This window comes from Erythrolamprus reginae, chromosome 2 (assembly GCF_031021105.1).
Source record: "Erythrolamprus reginae isolate rEryReg1 chromosome 2, rEryReg1.hap1, whole genome shotgun sequence".
In the NCBI taxonomy this organism is placed as follows: domain Eukaryota; kingdom Metazoa; phylum Chordata; class Lepidosauria; order Squamata; family Dipsadidae; genus Erythrolamprus; species Erythrolamprus reginae.
This window is the reverse complement of record NC_091951.1, coordinates 209,586,391-209,613,066: the sequence shown is the minus strand read 5'-3', so window position 1 is coordinate 209,613,066 and position 26,676 is coordinate 209,586,391. Positions and strand designations below refer to the sequence as shown.

The 26,676-nt window shown below is 40.0% G+C and overlaps 1 protein-coding gene across 1 annotated transcript in view; it reads right to left on the bottom strand.

Annotated features, from left to right (window-relative positions):
* Positions 1–9,492: 9,492 nt before the first annotated feature.
* VAV1 (vav guanine nucleotide exchange factor 1) overlaps positions 9,493–26,676 on the bottom strand; it is a 70,630-nt gene continuing 53,446 nt past the window's right edge. Inside the window, exons 17-27 of the mRNA XM_070741569.1 lie at positions 26,482–26,579; positions 25,513–25,538; positions 23,979–24,024; positions 23,057–23,193; positions 18,129–18,194; positions 17,082–17,113; positions 16,254–16,370; positions 15,116–15,203; positions 11,447–11,561; positions 10,056–10,207; positions 9,493–9,699 (exon numbers count right to left, since the gene is read on the bottom strand). Of these exons, the coding sequence (XP_070597670.1) occupies positions 9,646–9,699; positions 10,056–10,207; positions 11,447–11,561; positions 15,116–15,203; positions 16,254–16,370; positions 17,082–17,113; positions 18,129–18,194; positions 23,057–23,193; positions 23,979–24,024; positions 25,513–25,538; positions 26,482–26,579 (931 nt within the window). The 3' untranslated portion in view covers positions 9,493–9,645. The remainder of the gene's footprint in view (positions 9,700–10,055; positions 10,208–11,446; positions 11,562–15,115; positions 15,204–16,253; positions 16,371–17,081; positions 17,114–18,128; positions 18,195–23,056; positions 23,194–23,978; positions 24,025–25,512; positions 25,539–26,481; positions 26,580–26,676) is intronic.

Here is a 26,676-nt window from a genome sequence, read left to right as displayed (position 1 = left end):
AGGCAGCTGACTGGTGTGATTTGCGGATGAGACCCTCCGCTTTGCGGTCATCAGGCTTAAGTCCCTCCATATCTGCTGGGACTATGGCATTGGACACTAGGCTGGCGACCGGCTGGTCAACAGGTGGAAACAGTAGTAGTTCCTCAATATCAGGCCCGAAGCCATAGAACTTCTTCTCGGTAGAGGAAGGACCTGGGGCAGCCGTCGGGTGTTCCCACGGGCGCTTGATATTGTCTATGAAGATGGAAGACGAGGGAATGAAGTCAAGTTCCCTTTCTGGTTCCGAAAACAGACCAGCTGTTGGATCCAAGCCCACTGAAGCCTCTGCAGGTTTTGTGGTGGATCCCAGTTTGACTGTCATCTTAGCCTTGTGCAAAAGTGTTTTGAACATGGCCGGTTTGAATAGGCCTGTGAACACTGGATGGTCTGTGGATGTCTCTTCATCCTCTGAGAATTCATCCTCCAGCTCACTACCTTCCTCATGCGATGGGGCCTGAGCCCCCAGAGAATCCTGATAAGGGTAGTGGATGTTGGCTGTGGGCCAAGTCTCTGGGGGTTGGTTCCCAGTTGGCGTGGGAGGGCGTTGTTGGATGCCAGTGGCAATGCCTTGTGAATAGGCGTTGGCAATCAAGTCCTGCACCGATGGGGGCAGGTGGTGCCACGTGTCTGGGCCAGACCGCAGACCTGCTGCTGTGGGCGTGAAGGAAGCTGATGTTCCTGGCCTTTGTGTCTGAGGTGAAGACTGAAGACCACCGCCCCTTTCTGGGATAGCTGTGGGGACCGAAGGGCCGGGAATGGGCCCCAACTCACCCTGTTCTGGAGACCAGTCCTTATTGGTGGTGGCCCCGTAAAGGTCCGGCATGGCTGAAGTGGAGGCCATTGGCTCAGCTGGCATAGGTAGTTGAGGTGGTGGAGAACCCCAAGGCTGTTGGGATTGGCTACAGGATGGAGTCCAGGTTTGCTTTTGTGCCTGCTCCATCATTTTCTCTAGAGCTTTAATCCTCTTTTCTGCTTCCTTTAGGGAGCTTGAAGCCTTTGACTTGGATTTAGGCTTAGAAGAGGAAGCCTTGTCCTTGGGTCTCACCACAGCTGGGGCAACTGAAGGTTCCTCTGCCCCCTGCTGGTAGTCCTTGCTCTCAGCCATCCTCAAATGCAGCAAACGGCAGGCAAGTAGGCAGGTTAGCCTTAGAAATGCCGAAAAAAACAAACAACCAGCTGGCGTCTTCAACCGCTTTGAAATTCCCCTGCGTTCAGTAGCAATAGTGCAAAGATGCTGGGAGGCTGCCTTTTAAATTGATTGCTCGCGCCTGCGCTCTTGAGGTCAGGCACTCGGTTTTCGCGCCAATAGAGCTCGGGAAGTTTCGACTTCCTGGTTGTCGGCTTTTTGCACGTGCGTGCGTGTGTTCCCAGCTCTTACAATGGCGCACGCCGAGAGCTTTTCACCGGAGCTGGGATGTCTGGAGCGTTTTGGCTTAATCCAGCTCCCTGAGCTTCGAGGATTACAGCGGAGAGACGGACCCTCGCAGCTTCAGCGGTTAGTAATTTGGCAGCTCAGGCGATGCCCGCAGAGGGCAGGGGCCTGCAGAGGGACGCCCCTTAGTTCCTGAAGCTTTGCCCGCGGAGGGTTAGGCTTCGCTCAGAGACAGAAGGAACAGCGGCGTCCTGGGTGGTATCCACTGGGGAAAGGGACCCATTAGTAGAATCCTTGGGCGGTTCTTGCCGGCGGACCGGTTAACCAGCCAGAAAGGTTTATTTTAGCACTTACCTTAATGATGTTTTGAATTCCCTTGAATATGGAGAGTCCAACATGAGTAGAAGAAATAAAAAAAACCAGTCGGAGAGAAATTAATAACGTCCCTACTCTACGACTGAGTTTAAAAAACTGGACCCTAGGGGTCGGTTGGGGGGTGTAGCCAATTTAAATATTTAAATTTTAAACTCAGTCCCTACCAATAAGACTAGAGTATAACCCATGTTGGACTCTCCTAAGCAGCGCATTGGAGAAAGATGTGAAACACAGGGCCAGACTGCCTCCTGCTGTTTTATTGAATGACTTTGCCTCCTTAAGTGCAGTAAGAAGCAAGGGGTAAATTCCCAAGCCCACCTGAGAAAGTGCACAACTTGGTTTAAATCAACCACTTACATGAGTTATCTTAATTTTCTCCAATTTGGACCTTCCAAAAAAATATGTTGACTGTGGCTTTCTTAAGAATTCTTGGAGATGCAGTCTTTACCTCTGGAAAATAATGGGCTAATTGTTTCGGAAGATGTTACATGTGGGAAGGCTGCTACTGAAAGAATGTACAGTACTTTTAAAAAATATCAAATCTTGAAGCAGGATAAATTTCTGGCTTTACTTACAGAGTGGTTTTGACAATTGAAATCATTTAAATGCTTCCTCCAGTTATGACAGGCTGGTTTGATGACACTTATAAATTTTCAGTTAGCACAGGCCCTTGTATGAGTGATATTGCCCTGCTCAGAATATTCTCCAAAAAGAAAAAATAGAACCAAAACTTTTGAACTTCAATTCTATAGAAAAAGAAATATCTGAGAGAGAAAGCACTTCAAATAATCTTAGGCATGCTTAGGATTGTTCTAAGAGCTAGCTCTTAATATCAGTTCAAAGCATCTGTATATTGGCTCTGTCTTTTATTTATTTATTATTTGTTTGTTTGTTCATTGTTCATTCATTCATTTATTTATTCATTACAGTTGAAAGAGACCTTGCAGGTCATCAAGTGCAACCCCCTGCTGGGGTGGCTCAGTAGGTAGAGTGCAGTACTGCAGGCCACTAAAGCTGATTGTAGATCTGTAGGTCAGCGGTTCAAATCTCATCACCGGCTCAAGGTTGACTCAGCCTTCCATTCTTCCGAGGTGGGTAAAACGAGGACCTGGATTGTGGGGGCAATATGCTGGCTCTGTTAAAAAGTGCTATTGCTAACATGCTGTTATGCCCTTTGTTAAAAAGATACTATAAATATGTTATTATTATTGTTATTGTTGTTATTGTTATTATTATTATTATTATTATTATTATTATTATTATTATTATAATATTACATTGCTGGTTCATATTTAGTTGATTATCCACCAATACTCTGAGATCTCTCTCGCAATGCTGCTGAAGGATACAAATTCTCCCAATTTGTATGTGTGTCTTAGGTTTTTCTTACCTAGGTGTAAGATTTTGCTTTTTTCAACATTAAATTAAAATTTTGTTAGTTTGAGCCCACAGTACTAATCTATCTAGATCTTTCTGTATTTTGAGCCTATCCTCTGGGGCAGGGGTAGGCAAAGTTGGCTCTTCTATGACTTGTGGACTTCAACTCCCAGAATTCCTGACCCAATCATGCTAGTTCAGGAATACTGGGAGTTGAAGTCCACATAGAAGAGCCTACTTTGCCTACCTCTGCTCTAGGGTATTGGCTACCCCCACCAGCTTGGTGTTGTCTGCAAATTTGATTCGTTCCCCCTCTATTCCCTCATCTAGGTTGTTAATCAAAGTGGGTGCGCAAAAAATTGGAAAAATTGTGGACTTTATGTAATAGACTCTGTGAAATGGAAAGAGAATACCACATTTGAGGATTACAAAGAAAATATTACACCAGTTATTTCTCATTAAGATTATAAGAATAAAACAAGGCAGAGTTGCATGATGAAAAACTGATAGGGAGACTCCAATGCTTATATGATATTTTCCTCAAGGTTCATCCTTAAGATTAATTGTGAAATAACAAAATGAATGAATAAACACCATATGTAAACTATATAGTGTATATATATTCTCCTTAATTTCTAATAGATGCTAATGTGTCATGCCTTCAAATTAGTGAGGGGTTTTATATACTGTATTTTTTGAAGTATAAGATGCACTGGAGTATAAGATGCACCTTAGTTTTTGGGGAGGAAAATACAGAAAAGAATATGCTTACCAGGTATTCATCTGGCTAGCGTCCTTAGTCTGATCACCTTCAGCACATCATTTTATCCCCTGGTTAAGGACTTTTAAAAAACCTTTATTCTGAGAGAGTAACAATGAAAGAGCTTGCAAGCCAGTAAGAGCTGGAAACATAATTAGCACATGGTTAGGGCTGGAAAGAAACATTTGGAGCAAGTTAGACCAATGGGGGAAAAAAACCTGCAAAGACTTAAGGCTTGGAAAACATTCTTCACAGAGAATAACAATGAAAGAGCTTGGGAACATTAATAGCATCTGGTTAAGGCTGGAAAGTAACATCTGGAGCAAATAAAGCAATGAAAAAGAAACCCTACAAAGACAGGGTTTGGAGAACATTCTGGGCAGAGAGTAACAATGAGAGAGCTTGCAAGCTGGTAAAAGCTGGGGACATTGCTAGCCCCTGGTTAGGGCTGGAAAGAAACATTTGGAGCAAATAGAGAATGAAAAAAAAATCAAAGACAAGGTTTGGAAAAAATTCTTGGCAGAGAGTAACAATGAAAGAGCTTGCAAGCTGGTAAGAGCTGGGAACATCGTTAGCACCTGGTTAGGGCTGGAAAGAAACTTACTTGGAGCAAGTTAGAGCAATGAAAAAAACCCTGCAAAGACTTAGGGCTTGGAAAACATTCTTCACAGATAAACAATGAAAGAGCCTGCAAGGAAAGAGCTGGATAGATCGTTATCAGCTAGTTAGGGCTGGGGATAAAAAGCCCCTACATTCAGAATATAAGACGCACCTTAATCAGGGCCGCCGATAGGCCGGTACTACTGGGAGTGGCGTCAGGGGCCCGGCCAAATTGAAAAATTGGGGGGGGGGGGCGGCGCCCGCCCAAAACTCTCCAACCCCGATTGCGATGGGGAAAAGCGCACCAAGGAAAGCAAAAGGACCAGAGACACCTCGCTAAACTTCGCCTCTGCGGAGCTTCTCTGACCGCGGCCCACACCTTCTTCCCACCCCCGCGAGGAAAGAAGGCAGGGAGGCCGGCAGACAGGCAGGGAGCCCCGATGGCAGCCGCGGAAGAAAGCGCGGGGGTGACTTGGCCCTCCGGAAGCCAAGCCGCGCTGCTAGGGAAGCCGGGAGAGGGCTGAGCCTGGCCGGCTTCTCCGCCGGCCTTGTGTGTCCCCCAAGGATTGCGAGGGCAAGAGAGCAGCACCTTTCGGCCTCCGGAGGTGCTGGGCCGGGGATTCGGGGGGGGCTGTGAACACCGCCCGCCGCCCAGAGCCAATGGCTTCTTTTGGGCAGACGCTGGCTTACTCGCTCGCCTTCCTGCTGCTGGCGCTGGGAGCAGGTAAGTGCGCGCAGGCGGCCGGGTGGGAAGGGCGAGGCGCGAGGGGGAGGCAAGGTCCCTCTTTTCATGCATTCGCTCAGTGAGCCTATCTTTGGAGTTGCCTTTCTTTCTTTCTTTCTTTCTTTCTTTCTTTCTCTCTTGCTCTTTCATTCTTTTTTTCTTTCTCTTGCTTTCTTTCTTTCTCTTGCTTTCTCTCCTTCCTTCCCTCCTTCCATTTCTTTCATTCCCTCTCTCTATTTTTATTTCTCTTTCATTATCTTTCTTTCTGTTCTTTCTTTCTTTCCTTCTTTCTTTCTTTTGTTTCTTTTTCTTTCTCTCTCTCTTTCTCTTTCATTCTTTTTTCTTTCTCTTGCTTTCTTTCTTTCTCTTGCTTTCTTTCTTTCTCTTTCTTTCTCTCCTTCCTTCCTTCTTTCCATTTCTTTCATTCCCCCTCTCTCTTTCTCTTTCTCTTTCATTCTTTCTTTCCTTCTTTCTTTCTTTCCTTCTTTCTTTCATTTCTTTTTCTTTCTCTCTCTCTCTCTTTCTCTTTCTCTTTCATTCTTTTTTCTTTCTCTTGCTTTCTTTCTCTCCTTCCTTCCCTCCTTCCATTTCTTTCATTCCCTCTCTCTATTTTTATTTCTCTTTCATTCTCTTTCTTTCTTTTCTCTTTCTTTCTTTTCTTTCTTTTTCTTTCTTTCTCTCTCTTTCTCTTTCATTCTTTTTTTCTTTCTCTCGCTTTTTCTTTCTCTTTCTTTCTCTCCTTCCCTCCTTCCATTTCTTTCATTCCCCCTCTCTCTTTTTATTTCTCTTCCATTCTCTTTCTTTCTTTCCTTCTTTCTTTCCTTTGTTTCTTTTTCTTTCTTTCTCTCTTGCTCTTTCATTCTTTTTTCTTTCTCTTTCTTTCTCTTTCTTTCTCTCCTTCCTTCCCTCCTTCCATTTCTTTCATTCCCCCTCTCTATTTTTATTTCTCTTTCATTTTCTTTCTTTCTTTCCTTCCTTCCTTCCTTCTTTCTTTCTTTTTCTTTCTCTCTTTCTCTCTTGCTCTTTCATTCTTTTTTTCTTTCTCTAGCTTTCTTTCTTTCTCTTTCTTTCTCTTCTTCCTTCCTTCCCTCCTTCCATTTCTTTCATTCCCCCTCTCTTTTTATTTCTCTTTCATTCTCTTTCTTTCTTTCTTGCTCTTTTTCTTTCTCTCTTTTACCTTCCCTTCCTCTATTTCTTCTTTTCTTTCTCCTTCCTACCTTCTTCCCTCCCTCCCTTCCTTCAGTCCTTCCTCTCTTACTCTCCCCTTTCATAAGTTTCCTTCCTTCCTTCCTCTGTTCCTGTCCCTTCCCCCTTTCTTTCTTTCCTTCCTTCCCTCCCTCCATTTCTTGCTTTCCTTCTCCTTCCTCCCTTCTTTCCTCCCTCACTCCCTTCTTTCACTCCTTCCTCTCTTACTCTCCCCTTTCACCTTTCCTTGCTTTCTTTGCACCCTTCCTCTGTTCCTGTCCCTTCCCTCTTTCCTTCCTTCCTTCCCACCCTCCGTCCATTCATTCACCCATTCCTCTCTTGCTCGCCCCTTTTACCCTTCCTTCCTTCCTTCCTTCCTTCCTTCCTTCCTTCCTTCCTTCCTTCCTAGCTTGCCCTCGCCTTTCTTCCCTTCCTTCCAGGTGGGAGTGCCCCCTCAAGACACCTGCCCGACTGCTGGTGCCCTGCTTTTTCTCTCCCCTCGTCCTTTCCAGCTCCTTGCTGGTGGCTGCCGGATGTGGGATTCCCCTCCCCTCTCCCCTCGCTAGAAAGCACATGGTTTTGTCAACAAGGCCTCTTCCAAGAAGGGAGAAGTGCCAAGGAGCTGTAAATAAGCCATGCTCCACCTGACCGATGCCAGGAGGCTCTTTCTTTCCCTCGCTGCTCCCGCTTCTTTCTTTCTGCTGGATGAGTCCACACAATCGGCTTAACCCAGTTCCTGAAATAGCCTATGGCAGTGCTTCCCAACCTTGACAACTTGAAGATATCTGGACTTTAACTCCCAGAATTCCCCAGCCAGCATTTGCTGGCTGGGGAATTCTGGGAGTTAAAGTCCAGATATCTTCAGGTTGCCAAGGTTGGGAAACACTGGCCTATGGGACCGCCTTGCTTGGCGTAAAGCGGGAAATGATCCCCCGGGGATGGAGTGGCTTGGCGACTTAAAGTAGTTTTACAATGGCGGGGGGCCCAGACACTTAGGCTGTATGGGGCCCCAAAATTCCTGATGGCGGCCCTGACCCTAATTATCAGCCTCTTTTAGAAAGGAAAAAGGTGTGTCTTATACACCGAAAGATACGGTAATTGTTACATTTACCTAAGGAGTTCCAATAAGGACAAAACTGACCATACACTGTCTCCTGATGGTACAAATTTAGAATTTACAAAAACTTCCTAGAAAAAATAATATATTGTACAGTATACTGTACTACAAAATATGAAATTCAAGCTTGCTGTTTTGGTAAGTAGGGATACTTGTACTTAAAAATGTTGATGGCAGTCACTCGTCAGTTGACAATAAGTTGGGTCTAATAGAGCAGGAAGTCTTAGAAAGGATCTGCCTATATGTCCCTTCAGCTTCCCTGCCTTTTTGTCTCCTCCTCCTGGGTGAAAAATCTGTTTGCTAAATATCACCTAGGTTATCTCACTTTTTTCTTTCTTGTGCCTTTCATAAGTAAATCTCTACAGTATTTCAGTCTTTAGTACAGTCTAGCTTAGATCTCTTTCCATGACAAAGGAATAGAATAAAAAAGTGACATTAAGTTTGTGGCATAACTTTTTTCTCCTAGACATAGATATTCTTAGAATTGGAGAGAAATTTGACCTGATCACATTTGGCAATATTATAATTACAAATATTAAAAGTTTGGATAATGGCATAATAGAGGCAGCTGTCTTTCCAGAAAATTTCCAAATTCTTCTGTAAGGTAATTGATGTAAAAATAAAGGCCAAGTCATGTTGCATGTGGGAACCAAGTGGTGCAATGCAGTGAATGTTAGCAACGAATACTCAGAAAAGTTATTTTAAAGACTTGAAGTTATTCAAAAGTCAAGGTTGACTCCATTTTTCCAAGGTGGGTAAAATGAGGAACTAGATTGTTGATGGGCAATATGCTGATTCTGTAAATCGCTTAAAGAGGGCTGGAAAGCACTGTGAAATGGTATTGCTATTGCTAAGTGCTAAGAATTTGGATGACAGATTTTGGACTATCTAGACACACATTGATCGAATTTGGCATAAACCAAAATATAACTGCATTGAAAGCCATGGCAGACCAGGCTTCTGCTGCAAGAACGTCATCAATACTTCATACATAGCCTTCAAGTCTCTGCTTAAAATCCTTGATAAAGGAAAGTCAGTTCCACTACAGAGAGGTTGGTAGCAGAAAGTTCTTTCTAATTTTGAATATATTTTTAAATAAATTGAATGGATTGGGTTCAGAGAATTAAAAAAAATTCTTCTAAGATGTATTTTCCAAATGTAATTTCATACCAGAACAATAAATACTGTATATGGATATCAACACATATACCTGCATAAAATGATATTTGTTTCTATTTCTCATGATAAAAATGCTCCTTACTTTAGGAATTGCTCTTCTGAGCAGCATCTGTTTTACCTTCTTAATGCTTTTAAACAATAAGAGCTCTTAAATGTTTCTTGGATAATATTCCCAGAAAAGAGAATTCAGAGAGAATTATAGTTCAGAAGACTGTAAAAGACTCTAATTCTGAATAGCATCATTAAATCATATAGCCAGGTAATATATTATTTTGTGCTAATTCCACTTAAATTCAGGCAAAAGTTTGTTTCTTTATATATTTTTAAATTTGCATCTGGAAATCTAAACTGGAAATCCTAGAGATTAAATTGATACAACATTGGTGATTCAGAAAAGTGTTTGATTTTGCAAAGCTGTTTTCCACCGAAAAAAGATAATTGTTCCCTGGTTTGACCCGGAAGATTCCATGAGTTTCAGTGCCACATATAAACTATTTCCTTATTCATTACCAGTAATAAAGTAAAGTCTGAAACATTGGAACCCATATTTCAGACAAAGCATTCTACAGTCCATTGAATAATGGAAAATTTCAAAAAAATAAGAACTACATGCTGGAATATGTGGTTATTATAGATATCCAAAAGGAAACTACTTGCTCTTACAAGTAATTTTGAGATTTTTAAGAAAATAGTTTCTGTATTGTGAATGTTTACAATGTTGTTTCCGCTTTAGAACAGGCACAGACACACACTTTACCAGGATGTTATTTCTACAGTACCCAGTTTATTAGACAGGAACATATAATTGGGGGGGATTGGTGGGTAGGCAGGATCTGATGGACGATGAAAAGGCAGGAGAGAAAAAAGTTCATAAATAATAGTTTTTGCACATGAGAAAAGCATTGAATGTGGTGATCTCAGCAATATTCTGAATAATCCTCTTCTACATAGTTTGCTGGAAACCAGCCAATCTGCAGGGGGAAAAATATAGGCAAAGACTTATTAGAATCCAATAGACAATGAAAATATTCTAAGACAAGGAAAGAGTTACTGATCCTTGCTGTTGAAATGTTAACTATGCCTATATTGATGCCAATATTTTCTAAACTCTAATTAACGTACATTTTTTCTCATCATCCAGCAGTAGCAGCCTAAGATTTGCAGCTACAGCTTATCCTAATTGAAAGTTTGATTTTTAAACAGCAATGTTAATGGAATACACCAGAGCATGTCCAAATAACTAGCTGATCTATTTGTATATGAATCCTATTTTTATTAAATTCTGTAATCAAATGATTCACACTTATATGGATGCAAAGATGCTTACTCGACCATAGATCTCTCCTTTCCACCATCCTGGCTGCCCTTTCTTATTGAGAATCTTTATGATGTCTCCCTCTGACAAGGACAGTTCAGTCCGATCTCGTGCACAGAAATTATATCGAGCCTTGGCTGAGCCAAAGTACTTAAGACTTTTCCCTGTCAAAGAAACAATATGAGTTTAGTAGTAGTTGGACAGAACCAGAGAAGATTCGTCAGATCCCTAGAACTGCAGAGAATCTTAATCGTTCTATCATTTTTTACGGCATGACAAGGACAAGCTGTCAGAAGATCAATGTCTGTCTGCAAAATCTCAAAAAGCATCTCAAATCTCATTTCAAACTTCTCTGCAGCAGATATAGTAGCACATAATAGTGAAAATAATAGCCAGTTAAGAGGAAGCTTAAATGAACCAAATAAGATTTAGCAAGTAGAAGGAAAATAGAGAATGCCTAGCAAAGTTAGCTAGCTGCCCGGGGAAGCAGCGTATTTGAAAAGCGTGCGTTTGAAAAGCGTGCTGCTTCCCTAGGCGGATGGCTTTACTGTATTGGCAGGCACAGGACTTGATGTCAGCAGACCCCTGCTGCCCGACAGCAATCTCCCGACTGCCATGGTCTCCGCCCTCCCAGCAATTGACTATTAACGGCGCTGGAAGTCACCCGTGGGGCGCATCCGTCCCGCAGGCTGTAGTTTGGGGATCGCTGCTTTATAGAGTGGTATTAGTACCTCATTGATCTTGATTGTATCCCGCTGTTAATGCAATTTAGCATTGCATTGGCTTTTTTGGCTGCTGCTGCACACTGCTGGCTCATATTCAATTGGTTGTCCACTAAGACTCCAAGATCCCTGTCACAGTTACTGCTATTAAGCCTGATTTCACCTAGTCTATAATTTGCAAATAAATTCGTTAAAAATCAGACAATATGATTTTCTGGATGTGTTTTCTCATGTTGTCTCTCATGGTTGAGGTCTACTTATGATGTCAATTACAGGCCTCCAGGGTGGACACTTAGAATCATCTTCAAATTTGCTAAGTTCTCCTTCTGTTCCCTCCTCTAAGTCATTTATGAGGATATTGAAAAGTACTGGGCCTAAAATGGAACCCTGTGGTACCCCACTAATTACTTCTCTCCATGTAGACATACTATTAAGGACTCCTTGTTGAGAAGCAGACTTGACTTTTTTCCTCCCAACCAAACTATCTAAATTTCAATGGCTCTTATTCCTTTGGAATGTACTCGCTCTCTCCTGGGAGTCTAGATTACATTCTACCACAGAATACCATCACCATCCAAATCTGGTAATAGAGCGATGCAGCGATCTCTATAGTTTTCCTAGTTAATTCTTGTTCCATATCAGGTCACCTGAATTTTGAAAATAAAGGTAAAGATCACATACCAGGTAGCTTTGATCCTATTTTACTTTCTGGCTCTTTGAAAGAAAACTGCAGAACCGTATCAAGAGTTTTAAAGCAATCCTTCAAGGAATTTTCTTGGTAGAATTCCACTAGCTCCTAGAAATAAAATGGAAAGAAGTGCTCTTTGAAGAAAGGCAAAAGTATAATGTGTATATTTGTCATTAGCACGATGTATCTAGCCCATACATATGAAAAAGACATGAAAGGAAAGCATTTATTAAAATGTAACCCAGCAAGTTATATCCTGCTCTAAACTGGAACTTTAATTATCCTTTCCAGAGTTTTTTCCTTGATCTCTGTGTTACAAAGAGAGACATACAAAGTGACTCTGTGGTGATACAAAATTATATCCTGCATAAGAGATGCATAGTCTGTCCACAACTTGGGCTTCATTTTTTAATTAAAAAAAAAAATTCAATACAAGGAAAAACATAAATGACAAACATACAAGAAAAAGTAGGAGCAAATACTACTCCGCTCTTGTCAGAAGTCTCCAGAGAACAACCTTTACAAATCAAGTCATACATAAAAAGGAAAAGGAAAAAAAAAGAACATATACTCGTGTTTTCCTGTTATTTACAGAGTTTACAGAATTTTAACTATATAATACTATATAATATATTCAATTACTTAGATATTCTTCTATTCAGCCAATCATAAAATAAGTTTCAGATTTTATAGTATTCCGTATCCTTTTGTCCCTTCAACCGCCTCGTCATCAAATCCATTTCAACACAGTCAATAATTTTTTAAATTATCTCTTCTTCTTTTGGAGTTTCTACATCCTTCCATCTTTGTGCAAAAACTATTCTGGTTGCTGTTAAAATGTGTGTTATTAAGTGTTGTATTTCTTTTTTTAAATATTTTTGAAGGGATATGCCTAATAGAAAAAATTCTGGACTCTTTCTTACTTCCTGTTTTGTAATTTCTCTTAACCATTTCTCAATTAGGTTCCAGTAAGATTTAGCCTTAGGGCAGGTCCACCACTGATGATAGTATGTACCAATCTCCTTTTTACATTTCCAACAGTTAGATTGGGTATTAGGTCTGTTAGGTGGCAAGTGCCATCTGTAAAACATCTTCATCTGATTTTCTTTCAATGTTACTGATTTGGTAATTTGCCAATTGTATGTCCAAAGTTTTTCCCACTTATCCAAATCTATAGTGTGACCAAAATTTCTACACCAACTTATCATACTATCTTTTAGAATGTGACCTTCTGTTTTGGATCTTATATACAGTATTTGTAAATTTTCCCAAACAATTTTCCATGATTTTTCATAATTATCTTGTCTAGGGCACTATTCCCTCTTTTTTATCTTTTGTAAATCTTCCCTGGATCTGCGCATATGTCCACCAATCTATCTTTATACCCTCTGTATTCAATTCTTGTCTAGTTTTTAATTTCAATTGGGAATTTAATACACTGATACCTCATCTTATGAACCCCTCTTCATACAAACTTTTCATGATACAAACCCAGTATTTAAGATTTTTTTGCCTCTTCTTCTGAACTATTTTCACCTTATGAATCCGAGCCGCTGCCGCTGCGATGCCCCACCTCTGGACTTCCGTTGCCAGCCGAAGCACTGGAATTCTCCTGAGGCTCCCCTCGCTGGGAAACCCCACCTCCAGACTTCCGTTACCAGCCGAAGCGCTGGGATTTTCCTGAGCCTCCTGTCGCTGGGATTCAAAGCAGCGCCGTCAAAAATGAAGGAAATCCCAATGATGGGAGCCTCAGGGAAATCCCAGCAATGCAAGAACGGGAGTTTCGGCTGGCAACAAAGTCCGGAGGTGGGGTTTCCCAGTGAGGGGAGCCTCAGGGGAATCCCAGCGCTTCAGCTGGCAACGGAAGTGGGGTTTCCCAGTGACGCAAGGCAAAAGGGGTGACTTTTGGGATGGGGTTGCATGCATTATTTGCTTTTACATTGATTACTATGGGGAAAATTGCTTCATCTTACGAACTTTTCTACTTACGAACCTGGTCATGGAATGAATTAAGTTTGTAAGACAAGGTATCACTGTAAATCCTTATATCTAAATATTGCTCCTCTTTGTAATAAGTTTGGGTGATGTATTGCCTCAGTTGGAGAGATCCATTTGGGCACGGTTAAGAAATGATCTTTTTTGACTTCCATCCATGTTTGTAGTAGGGAGTTCCTAACTATATGTCTTTTGAAGTACGCATGTGCCTTATGGTTTATCATACCACACAAAAGTGTGCCACCCCAACATTAAATCATACCCTTCTAGACTTAAAACTCTGTTGTTTTCCAAAGTTAACCAATCTCTAATCCATAAAAGGGCAGCAGCTTGGTAGTATAACTTCCAATTTGGGAGTCCGAGCCCTCCTCTTTCTTTGACATCTTCTAGTGCTATTAATTTTGGGGTTCATTTTAATGAAGAGTATCCACAGTAGATAGCCAATTAGAATGGAGAAAATACAAATTGATGGGATTTCTGTCATTTGCTAAATTGCCCACCTCTGACACAGTGACGGATTACTCCCAGTTTGGACTAATCTGTGGAACTGATAGTAACTTGGCAGCCTGGATTGTTGGAACTGGCAGCTACCCAGGCCTGCCATGTCCCCAAACTGGCTCTCTCGGCAGTGCCATAGGTGCCGCCATCTTGGTTTTTTGCTTCTGCACACATGCAGAAGCTGTGTTTTGCTTCTGCAGATGTGCAGAAGCTATGTTTTTAGCACTGTGCATGCGTGCGTGCAAAGTTCAAAAGATGTATTTTTTTTCAGGGCACTCATTTATTTGAGATTGGCATAAAGCTAGATTCCCCCCCCCCCCCCCCTGCAATTGTTGTGAGTGGTCCATGTCTGGCTCAGCTGGTCATGGATTTCGAGGACCAGGAGACAGAGGAATACTGGCATCGCAAGACAGTGTTCTTGTCATCTGAGTCTGAGAGTGAGAGTGAAGGGGAACTGGAGACTGGGGTACCACCAGAGACTGTAGAACCCCAATTAGGGTATTGTCTGAGTCAGAGGACGATGGGGACTTTGAGGACCCTCTCTTAGATGTGAGGGTCAGAAGAATGAGACAGCAGAAAAAGACCTCATGGTCCAACAATCTACCCTTATACTATTTCCTGTATTTTATTCATTGGATTGATTAGATCTATGGGACATTTAGCCACACCTTGTCAATATATATATAGGACAGGCTGATAGAAGAAGAGGTGGGGCAAGCAATGTTCATCATGAAGTCAGTGCCTCGAGAGACTGCTTCTGATTGCGTGGATTTTGATTCCTACTTTTACAGAAGTTGGTGAAGTCCTGAACAGTGAGTGAAGTGAAAAAAACCAGAGACACCTCATTATGGGAGATTTATGCCTGTAGCTGGCTTGCATCCTGGACTTTCATCTATGCTCCTTAGACAGTAACACTGTCAGACTGAAATGCCTGAGAATTCACTTATTTCTTGCTGGACTTTGTATAAATAATAATCCTGGAGAGAAGGTCCCTGAGTTTATCAAAGGCCTTACTTGTTCTAAACCTAGAATGGAAATACAAGCGCTATAATTTTTATGTTCCCTTCAATTTTCCCACTTATTTCTTTTGTTTTCTTCCTTTTTTTACTTTAATAAGCTCATTTTTCACTTCTGCTTGAAAAATAATTGTGGTGAAGATAAATTCTTACTATAAGTCCTTTGAACGCTTTCTTCTCTGTAATGCGATACAGCTCCTCCTTGGTCTGGATTTTGATGTGCTTGACTTCAGCATTGAACCTGTAAGCGAGAAATACATATAACAGTAGGTTTCAACCATAGTTTTCCTTTAAATGATAAGCAATGATAACACAGATTTATTGAAAACAGATGTACCTGTAAACTGAACAGTTTAGTTGTAAAGTTCACCTGTAAAGTGAACTGTAGAAGAGGCCAAGGACTCTCATTCAAATGCAAATTAATAGAGCCAATAGTCAAGTTGAAAACACCAACAATGGCTCTAGGATATGTATTTATATTGCTTGAGGTGCAGGTCTTTGATTTAGCAAAAAGCCAAGTAAAATCTGGGATCTCTTTCTTAATATTTACATATCTTGGCAACTACCTAATGAACTGCCGTCTGAATAAAATGATGAAGCTCCTGTCTGTGGGCAATCTTCTTTGTGGATGATGCATAGACCTTGTGTGTACATTCCAGACCTTGGTATCTGATTTGGAAACTGCTGGTTCTGAGGCTGGAATGCCAAGCTCCAAAGCCTCCTCAAGATCCTGGCAGCCTGATAGGGAGTTCTATTCCACTTCTAGACCCAGGTAGGACTGAATCCTGACAAGAATTTACACAATGATTGCATGCACTCTGGCTATGAACTCAGATTCTAGTACCAAAAACAATCTTTGCAGCAGGCCTCATGATGATTCTTAAAAACATAATAAAAAAATAAACTGATTTCATGTCTGATATCTTTGCGTTGCTACATCATGAACCCTTGCCCGAGTCTCTTACCATGGTTGGTATTGGACTTTCTCTAAGTCCAATTCCAACCCTGGTAATTCTGTTCCATATGAGGTTCAGAATGGAATATTTTGTAAACATAGCACATATTCTACCAGAGTTGCATTGCCTTTATAACAGTACTGTAGGTGGTATGGAGAAAAATAATATGGTAACATCCAAATAAATGAGTCACAAGATTCTAGTGAAAAGCAAATCATAGGAAAAAACATGTTTCTCTGTTCCTTTAAATTATCTTGCCCCCTCTCCTTTATTATTGTAAACACCCAAATCATCATTATCTTCTTGTAGACAATTCTGACAGGAATTAGGCTTACTTGATACTGATGGCAAATTCAGTTGCATCTTTGATTCTCTGCCTCACCAGGTATGTTCCATCTGACCGGCTGGCAAGGATTTGTTCTGCTTCTGCCCGCTCCATGGGTCCCGCATACCTGGGTAAGGAGGGTTATTTCTTATTAGCAATACAATGTTCAGTCACTGGGTGTCTCCATACTCCGTATAACCACAATGAGACAATGCTTCTAAGTGGACAGATCCAGATTTTACCTCAAAAGAATCTAACAGGCATTCCAACTTTATCAATAACAATGATTCTTTTTTATTATCAACAAAGAAAGAAAAAATAGTATGATGGAATTATAGTTATAAATAGAAGATGTCTTTCTTTGGCCATCTTTAACATTCCTTGAGTGAATCAGGTTGATTGCACTTAAAAAAAATAATCCTCTGGAAACACTGAGAAATTTGGGAACCACACAAAAGAAACATACAACTTTTTGTATGAATATTCTTATAAAGTATAAATATTCTTATTCTATTCTTATAAAAAATAAAATTGGGCTGTGCAGGAGAACAGGAATATGCAGCTAGTTTCTTCTCTCTATTATAATCTTATTTGACAATATCACAAGGGGTAATACACAATATTATGTAGTGGGAAAATGTATTTAATAACAAACTTGGGAATTCACATAGCAAATATGGCATCATACCTAACTACAGTGGAAAAGTACTGTATACTGAATGCAGTTGAAAATATAGGCATAGATACATCACCAAAGTTAAACCCAGCGTAGGCAAATCAAACAGCACAGAATGAAAACATGATTACTAAGATGGTGGAAATCTGAATTAATACTTACCAAAGATAAACAGAGAGATCTGGACGAGGACTCTGGAAAAGAAAAGATGTAATTGTTTATTTTTTTCTTGAAGAAAGTTGTGCTTAATGAAAAAGTGAACCATAGAAAATTATTTGAAAGGTACTTTTCCAAAGGGAGTTATCATACCCATCTTCCCTAGCTCACAACTGTTTGCCTGTACCTCCACTTACGAACTTAATTCATTCAGTGACCAGGTTCTTAAGTAGAAAAGTTTGTAAGAAGAAACATTTTTTCCCATAGAAATCAATGTAAAGCAGAACAAATGCATGCGATTGGGGAAACCACAGGGGCCTGTTTCCTCCCGGGAGATTCCTTGAGAGGCCCCATGGAGGCTTCTCTCCGCCTTTTCCGGCCCTGTTTCCTCCCAGTAGATTCCTAGAGAGGCTCCACAGAGGCTTCCCCCTGCCTTTTCTGGTTACAGTTTCGGAGGCTCGGGTTTGTAAGTGAAAAATGGTTCTTGAGAAGAGGCAAAAAAATCTTGAACACTCAGTTCTTATCTAGAAAATCAACTCCCCCCGGAGATCAGGACTGCCCCCACCCTCCTTGCCTTTCGTAACTTACTGAAAACCCACCTATGCCGCCAGGTTTGGGGGACATAACTGACCCTTAGCTGTTTCATTTTATGTATGGTTTAATTGGATGATATGACTGTTTTATAATGGGTTTTTATAATTGTTTTTAATATTAGATTTGTGCTTTGTATTTTGTTGTGAGCCGCTCCGAGTCTTCGGAGAGGGGCGGCATACAAGTCTAATAAATTATTATTATTATTATTATTATTATTATTATTATTATTATTATTATTATTAGTAGCAGCAGCAGCAGCAGCAGCAGTAGTAGTAGAGGCTTTCTTAGGTAGAGGTACCACTGTATTGCATTAGCAATTATTTCAAGCTAAGAGTGATCAGCTAGGAGACTTAATAACTCCTGCCCAAGTCCTCTTGTATCAAATGGATTATGCTTATTGACTTTTAACCAAATACACAGAGGTCCAAATTCCAGTACCTCCAGTGATATGCTACTTACAGATATGTAAGGCTTCACTTTCCTACAAGGGAACCAGCCGACTTCATTGCTTGATGTGTTCTTCCCCTACAATCCGATTTGAAAAAAAGACATGTCAGAATTTTTTCAAGTATACCTTTTCAACTTATTTAGCAAACACTGTTATATAATGGGGAAAAATGCAATACATTATTTTATGTTAGAACTAAAATTTATGTCAGAACTATACTGAAATACCCTGAATAATTTTGCCAGGTTTATTCACTTAATAATTTATTCTGCCATTAAAATAGACAAGCTAGCTAGCTTTTGATGTTGGATGTTAGTATACTTGAACTCTTGACTAAGCTCATTTCCAGGCCAAGCAAAGAGAGACAACTGTTCTGAGGTAACAAACCTGGGGATCACTTTTCCTTCTAACGTGCGCAGCGCGCTGGGGCGCAGGCAAATATCAAATATGGTGCAGCATTTCCCAAGCCTGCACAGTGGAGCCAGCGTCATTTCCCCCTGCCCGACAGCTGATCTGCCCCTCCCAAGCTGTCGGCGGAGGAGCTCTGTCTGGAGCTGCCATTGCATGCGCCCGCTTCCCCTGCGACCTCCCGAAGGCAGAGCGTTTGGATACACAGAGCGCTGAGGGACGCCCTTCCACTTCCCCTCAGCTGCCGCCACTTGCCCAGCAGAAGGTGTTTCTTGCGGGGTCCCTGCTGCCACCACCCCCAGTTTGGATGGGGGCAGCTAGTTGCCACGGGCATCTGAAGTGGGGGCGCTGCTGGCAGGGCCCCCGCGAGAAACGCCTGCCGCTGAGAAAGTGACATGGGGCGCGCGGCGGCAGCTGAGGAAAAGCAGGTATACATCAGCACTCTGTGTATCCAGACACTCGAGAAAGCCTGTGGGGCGGCCTTGATCAGCATGAGGGCTCCATCAGCCCCCACCCCAATCCTGCAGCCTGAGAGAAAGAAAAAGGGACATGAAAGCAAGAGAAAAACAGAAATGAAGGTGAGAGAAATAATAAAAAATAAGAAATGAGAGCAAAAAGGGAGGAGAAACAAATGAGAGAGAGAAGGGGGGAAGGAGTACTATACAGAAATGAGAGAGACCTGGAGGGAAAGAAAAAGAGAGGGAAAAGAGAGAGAGAGAGAAAGAAGTGGAGAGAAAAGAAAAAGGAAAGAGAGGGAGGGAAAGAGGTAAGTGGAGAGGAAGGAAGGAGGGAAGGAAGGAAGGAGAAATGGAGAGAACAAGGAAGGAAGGAGAAAGAATGAAATGAGTGGACAGAGGAAGGAAAGACTTTTTTTGGGTGTGTGTGTGTAATTTTTTTTATTTTTCTCTCAACGTACATTCAAACAATACAGTGTACCATCTAATTTTCCATGAATAAATTGCAGTATTTTGTTAGTAACTAATAACAATCATCAAAAAAGTTGCAAAAGTTTTATTTTCTAATTTTGTCATCCAGTTACATACATTTTCTTTTAATTAAATTCCTTCCTTAATGTTCCTTCAAAAAGTACAACACCAATTATATTTCTAACTTATTAACCATTATGCCAAAGTGCTTCCTTCTTTCTGTTCTGCCTGCCTGGGCTCAGGTGATTAGTAACAGTCCAAGGAAAAGAAATCAAACACACATATGCTCTTTTAATCAGCAAACTTGTATTAAACAAACAAAAAAGGGTTAACCAAAACAATCCTTAGTGTCAGGAATAAATGATAGCGCAAGGCGTAATTCAGCCAAATACAAAACACAGGAAAAAGCAAACAAAGACAACTTGCATGGAGCAGAAACGGGTCAGGAGTCCTTTGAATCTTAGAGCAAACAGCAAGTCCCAGAGGTTTCACCTCCCACGTGCCTGAAAAGGCTGGATTGACATCCAAAGGCACGGAACAGAAACTTCAGAACAGGAACCACCAAGTAACACAAATAAACAGCCACAGTTTGCCTTGTGCCTCTGTTCCCTTTTATACCTTTAGCCCTCCTTAAGGGAACCCACCCAGCCCTCAGTATAAGAACTGCACCCAGCCCAGCTGCTACTCTGATCACTGATAATAGTCCTTTAATTGAGCCCTCCTTTTCATAGCTCTTCGGCTACGCATGTCTATGAATTGGTCTGCAGAGGAATCCAAGGAAGATAGACTGTCTGAGTGACTGCATGCCAAATCCCCTGGGCTGTCTGCTGGGTCCTGCGTGCTGTCTGCCAACTCCTCTAAACCAGTGGCCTCATTCTCATGGCTGTCTGCCACATCTTCCTGGCTGTCAGCCAGGCTTTCGCACTCACTTTGTGCCGCATCTCACCCATCTGTGGGGGCAACGGCTGGCCCAAGCCCAAACACAACACTTTCTTTATACATTTTTCTGTAAACCAAGAAAACCTTGTATAGCCAATCAGATGTTAACAAAAGAAAATTAAAAACAAAACATATACGAATTTCAGACTTCTTCCCCCCTCTAAATAGTACATTTACCTAATACCAAATTTAAAAATTATTTCAGTCCATCTAATATTTAGCCAATTAATACTTATCTACATTTCTTACTTAATTATTAATCTTAAATTTCAGTCAATTTGAGAAAAAAGGGGGAAAATTCTAAATATTCGCTATTTTCAATCAATTAAAATCATTAATATCATTAATTTCCCCAACAATTCTAAATTCAATTCCATTTATGCATTAATCCAAATCAGTATCACCTACTACATATCTTATTATAATCAATACTTCTAACTTTATTAAAACAGATCAGCAATTCCTTTTTTAAAAAATTATTATTAAAATAAATTTTATTTACAAAGATAAATACAATAAACACAATAACAGTACAAATAACAATACAAGCATGTAAAAAGAGGGGGGAAAGAGAAGAAAAAAGAGAGAAAAGAAACACAAAGAAAAAACCAAGAATTATACAGTGAATCATATAATAATGCACAATAACAACAAACAATAAAGGATGGGCGGGTGGATGGCAGATCTGTATTGAGAGTGTGAGCTATAAATATTCTCTGTAGCCTGTTAAATTATAGCTAATAATCTAAATGATAAGTGAATAAAAGGAAGAGTTGAGTATAACAAAGCAAGTAGGTTTTAAATAGATAAACTTAATTTTTACATATATCTTATTTCATTCGTCCATTGAGATAATTTAAACACCAGATAATTATCTTTGTATATAGAGAATTTTTGAATATGGTGCGTATTTAACAGTTACTGGGCAGATTATTCTTTTTTTCTAACCAGCGGTAAAAGGGGTCCCAGCAGTTATAAAATAAAGATTCATCGTTATTTCTAAGTTCTAGAGTTAGTTTGGTCATTTCTGCACAATTTCTAATTTTTTCTAGTATTAACCCATCTTGGGGTGTGTCTTCGTTTTTCCACCATTGTGCAAATGCTAATCTGGCCACTTGTAGTAATATGACTGTCTAAATAAATATGTTTTTTTAAAAAAAATCTGCCTTAAAATACCTAAAAGGAAGCAATCTGGTGTTTTGTCTAATATAAGATTAAGAATTTAGTCAAGCCAGGTTCCAATTTTTTCCCAGTTAAGTCTGATTTTTCACATTTCCACCATAGGTGCCTTGTTCTTTTTGATACTTCCAGCAGGTGGGAGACAAATTTTTGTTTAACTTCGCTAATTTTGTAGGAGTGATGTGCCAGCAATTCCTAAATTCATATATCTAACTAGAAAAAATAATTAAAGTTAAAAAAAAGGGCAAACAAAACAATACTCCAAGCTTAATCAACCCTTCTCAAACTCCAATTTCTTTAATCTAAGCAGAACTTTGAACCGAATCCTTTTCTTTTTTCGTATCCCCTTTTAATTTCCTTTTCCATTTTATTCTTTCTATACTTCCTTCTAGGAAGGAAGGAGTTTGTTAGAAAAATAAAGGGGTTATTGGATCAAACTTTGGACACTTGACAACATAGTTATGATGGTGGCAATGTCCCAGGGTTATGTGAACATCTTTTGGGATCTTCTGACAAGCAACTGCAGGGATTCACTTAACGACTGTGGCAAGAAAGGTGCTAAAGTGAGGCAGAACTAACCATCTTACTCAGGAGATAGAAACGTTGGCCTCCATTGGGGTCAGAACAGAAGTCGAGGATTATCTGTCTGACCAGTGCACTCTTTTAGAAGCAGATCAGCAGATCAGGAGTCCATTTTGAAGCTCCACAGAAAACATCTATTGGTGAATGCAGGTTGTCCTCGACTTACAATGGATCATTTACTGACTTCAATGTCGCAACGGCCCTGAAAAAAGTGTCTTATGCACCTTTTTCACACTTAGGACCTTCGCAGAAGTCTGATGATCGCAGGATCAAAACTTTGCTGCCGTTTCATATTTACGACCATTGCTGTGTGTCCTGAGGTCACGTGACTCCCTTTTGTTTCTAACCGACCCACGCCAGGCATGAAAATGTGCTGCTCAGACTTACTTTTCTGCTCACACCGAAAAAAAATTAGAGGGAACATTGTGGAGATGGTGAAAAGCACACATTTAGGCTAAAAGAATCTCAAAGTACTGCTCAGAAGAGTTTGGGTTTTAGCTGCCACTTGGGCTTTTCCCTTTGGTGGTCTGTTCTGATCATTTAAAGGAAAATGTGATATTCAAATGTACTTCAAATTGGAATAAATTTCCCACCCTGGTGTTCTTTTTGGCATTTTGTATTTTGATATGGCAGACATGGTTTTAAAGATTTCAAGGTGCCTTTCATAATACATAATATGAATCTTAAGAAGTAAATACTTCAGTACTCCCATTTAAGATGAAATACCACTCCAGTTTAATTTAGGGAGGATATATTGAGCTTAAACAAGTTGGGATGAACCAGTTTACATACTTCTTTTAGGGGAAATTTTATATAAAATATGAATCTGCATCCTAGTTTCACCTCCATTGCCTGATGGTGCCACTCCTAGGTTTCCCTTGGACAGTCCTGGGAATGACGTTTACCTGCCACCACAGCTGTTCTGCCTCAGCTTTTTTCAGTTCCACAATGTCCCCGACACTGAGCTTCAGAGGTGGACCAAACGCTACTGGTGGAGGAGGGACACCATAATATTCCTGGCAGACTTCCAGTTTGGGCAACCCTGAAGAGTGAAAAAATAATCGCCATTGAATTGTGCCTGAAACAAACCAATTTCTCAATATTTTTGCACATTCCATACATGTGATTCTTTTCAAATAATTAAAGATAACAAATAGGCAATGAAAATACTACAATTATTGCTTGTGTTCAAATGATAGAGCTAACTGACTGTTGGCAATTTTTCAACTGACTGTTGGCAATTTTGTTAATGTTGATGGTGTTCAAATGGCACTCCAGATACAGTATTTTGAAATTGCATTCAAGATCTCTTTTATATTGATACTATATTTGCCTTTTTTGCCATGTTCATTCTATTTCTATTTGCAGGTCTGAAGTTTGTTATCTTCTCTTGTTCTTTTCTCTATGTCTAGGGTATTATGTCACAAGTGCTTCTCTGTTTGAATTCTAAAGTTACTAAGTACTTCATTTTCTATTGATTTGCTAATTTTGTGGCCCCACCAGTTCCTACTGTTTTGAAGCAGCAAAATAAATAGAATGCCATCAGTGGACTGGAATACAAATACACAACAAGACCCTTTCTATCTTTTAATAATGGAAATACCAAAGATGAAACCAAGGATAGGAGAGGAGAATCTCACTGGCATTGTTCTTGATGATTTCTGAGCTGAACCTAACAGATCTATATATCATGATGTCTATATGGTGCAACTTTATTTAATTTTCCTTAGGAATTTCCATCAGTTATGATTTCCATTATCATGACAACAAAATATCATTCTTCTCTGTTCTTCACAGTAAACTGTCAGGATAAAAACAATAACTTACCTAGATCTGTTTTGTCTCTTTCCGCTGGTTGTCTGTTGAATTTATTCTGCACCAAAAACACAGAAAGATAGGTCCAAACAATAAAAATGAAGTCACAAATCTAGAAAAAATGCCCTACTTGGAAGTTGCTTCTATTAAAATGTACACATTTTAAATTGCAATCATTTGGTAACAATGCCTTGTAGACTTTTCTTCTTCTCTATTCTTGCCTGTTTTGTACATGTAATATTTAAAAATACTCATACAGAGGAAGATCCTACAGATAGCATGAAGGCAAATCTCTGTCATAGAAATTGAACTGTAAAATAAGGGTTCATATCCTTTTCAGAATGGAGGTGAAGATCCAGCTATGGAACAATTTGAACTCCTCTCCCAGTTATTACAAAAATAATGCAACTATACCAAATCCCATCATCCTTCTTTTTTCAGTTATATGGATTTGGCACTTTGGTTTTGCATCCTGGGACTGGAGGGATTGAGTGGATCTGATCTCATTTGATGTACTGCTTTTGGTATTAAGGACAGAAAACAGAGTCTTGGAAAACTAAAGAGATAAAAATTAAAGAGGGACGAATACAATAGGAAATAGAAAGTGGAGATATAGAGGAAGATATACTGTAAAGCAAGGAAGAGGCTCAGACAGAGATGTGTAAAGGATAAAAGGAATAGGAAGAAAAAGGAAAATAAAAAAGGAAAATTCAAATAGCAAGAAAAGCCAAACTATTACAATAGTGATTGCATTTGTACTTCATGCTTAGCTTTTATGGTTTGTCATGGTTTGCTGAGCAAGCCAAAATCTATCTAGTGGAGGAGTAAATTAATAATGGTTAGGCTGCCCAATTTCTTATCTGGTTTTCCTTTTTTAGATGTTTTGGTCTTTCACACAGCCTGGGAGGATATATAGTCTGACCAGAAACAAATCACAATTTCCATTCACAAATTACAGCAAGTTATAGATATAAATCAATAACTATTGATTTACAATACACACATTTACATTGCTGAAATTAAAAATGTTCAGATCTCTGGTGTAAAGCCCCAAATTCATGCATAGGCTTTAACATTTGTACAGAATAAGAAAACAAATCCTTCTTCTATTACTCTTTAATTTCCTCAAACCAGAATGATTAGGAAGGAAAATTTAAGGTTGATAAAATATATATTACATCATCCTGCCTTCCAATCCAGGAAGTGCTTTTCCTACAAATCTTTAGAAATTCAGTGATGAAGTTGCTGAGGAAAATGACCAAGTTACTAGATTGTCTTTAACTAGTGGTTTGGTTTTTTTAATTTTGTGGTTTGCCAAATAAACACTAGTGATCTGATTAACACATTATGCTAAGCCACAGTGACTGGCCATTGCTATAACCAAAACCAAACTGCATCATTGAATATGGGACAGAATTTTGAAACATCCAGGCCTTTCACCATATTGGCTAATGTGTAAACCAGGCCCATCTGTCTTTCTACCATTTATCCACTATTAATTTCCCAATTTTTTAAACTTGTCACAAATTTAAACTTTCTTTTTTACCTTTTTTACAGTAAATCCAGAGTCACCTTTAAACAGAAAAAAAAGTATTACAATTGTACAATAAAATACAATAAAAGGAGTGAAGGAAATTAAGCAGGCACATGCTATGTCAGAAGTGGTATATTCTATAGACAGAAGGGAGACACTCAAGTGCGACACCATTTATAGTGTATATTTGCCCTGCAGGAAAGAAACATTGCAACTCTTTCCTAATCCTACAGTGAGAGCATAGAATAAAGGAATCATTGAATTCCTAGTGTAACGGATCTTGGAGGTTTTTTAGTCCAATTCCCTGCTCAAGCAGGAAACCTTATGCAATTCCCAAGAAATGGTTACCCAGTCTGGGGGGGGGGGGGGAAGGAGGATGAGGATGAAATTCCTTCATCTGCTTTCACACATCCAGCCATTTCTTTGCATTTTCAAACTATAGTCAAAAACAACCTCAATAGTTTGATGATTTGTACATAAATACTTGTAAATGATCACATTTACTATGGCAACTACAGTATTTTGTAAATAGTCAACCTCACCCCCCCAAATAACCATTTTATAAAATTGTTTCCATCAAACCGTTTCCCTGCTGCCTCAAATTGTCCAACCATTTATAGCACCAAATATGTAGAGGGCACAGGTAGCTGGCCTTTGCTTTATATTGTCCTAAAGAAAGCCTAGCTTCCAAAGGTTGAAACCTAGGCACACAGGCTCATAGGCTTTCCCCATTCTTGTGTAATACCATAGCCCTTTTAGGGACTTCCCTACTACTGATTTAATGTTGTGAGTCAGGAAGAACTGCTGCCATAAATCAGTGGCCTTGCCTGTAGTCTTCCTGTAAAGCTCATAGCACCTTGTTAAATAAATTAGGGTCCTGCAGATAGACAATTAGAACACTGGGAATTGCCAGATTGTTATGGAACATTGCTGTGCAATATGCAAGCAAGAAGAAGAAGGATTTGGCTACTAGAAACTTACCTGAACTGGACTTTCCACATGGTGACACACGGCCAAGACATTCTTTATGAGCAGGTAACTTGCATTTGCTGCAACGATAGCCCTGGTAGAAGGTTCCTCTGTGAGCAGATAGAAGAGTATTTGACTTTTGAAGATTATGTGGAATATGGCCTAATTATTTTACAAGGCTGTCTGCTTCTAAGTATAAAATGGCAG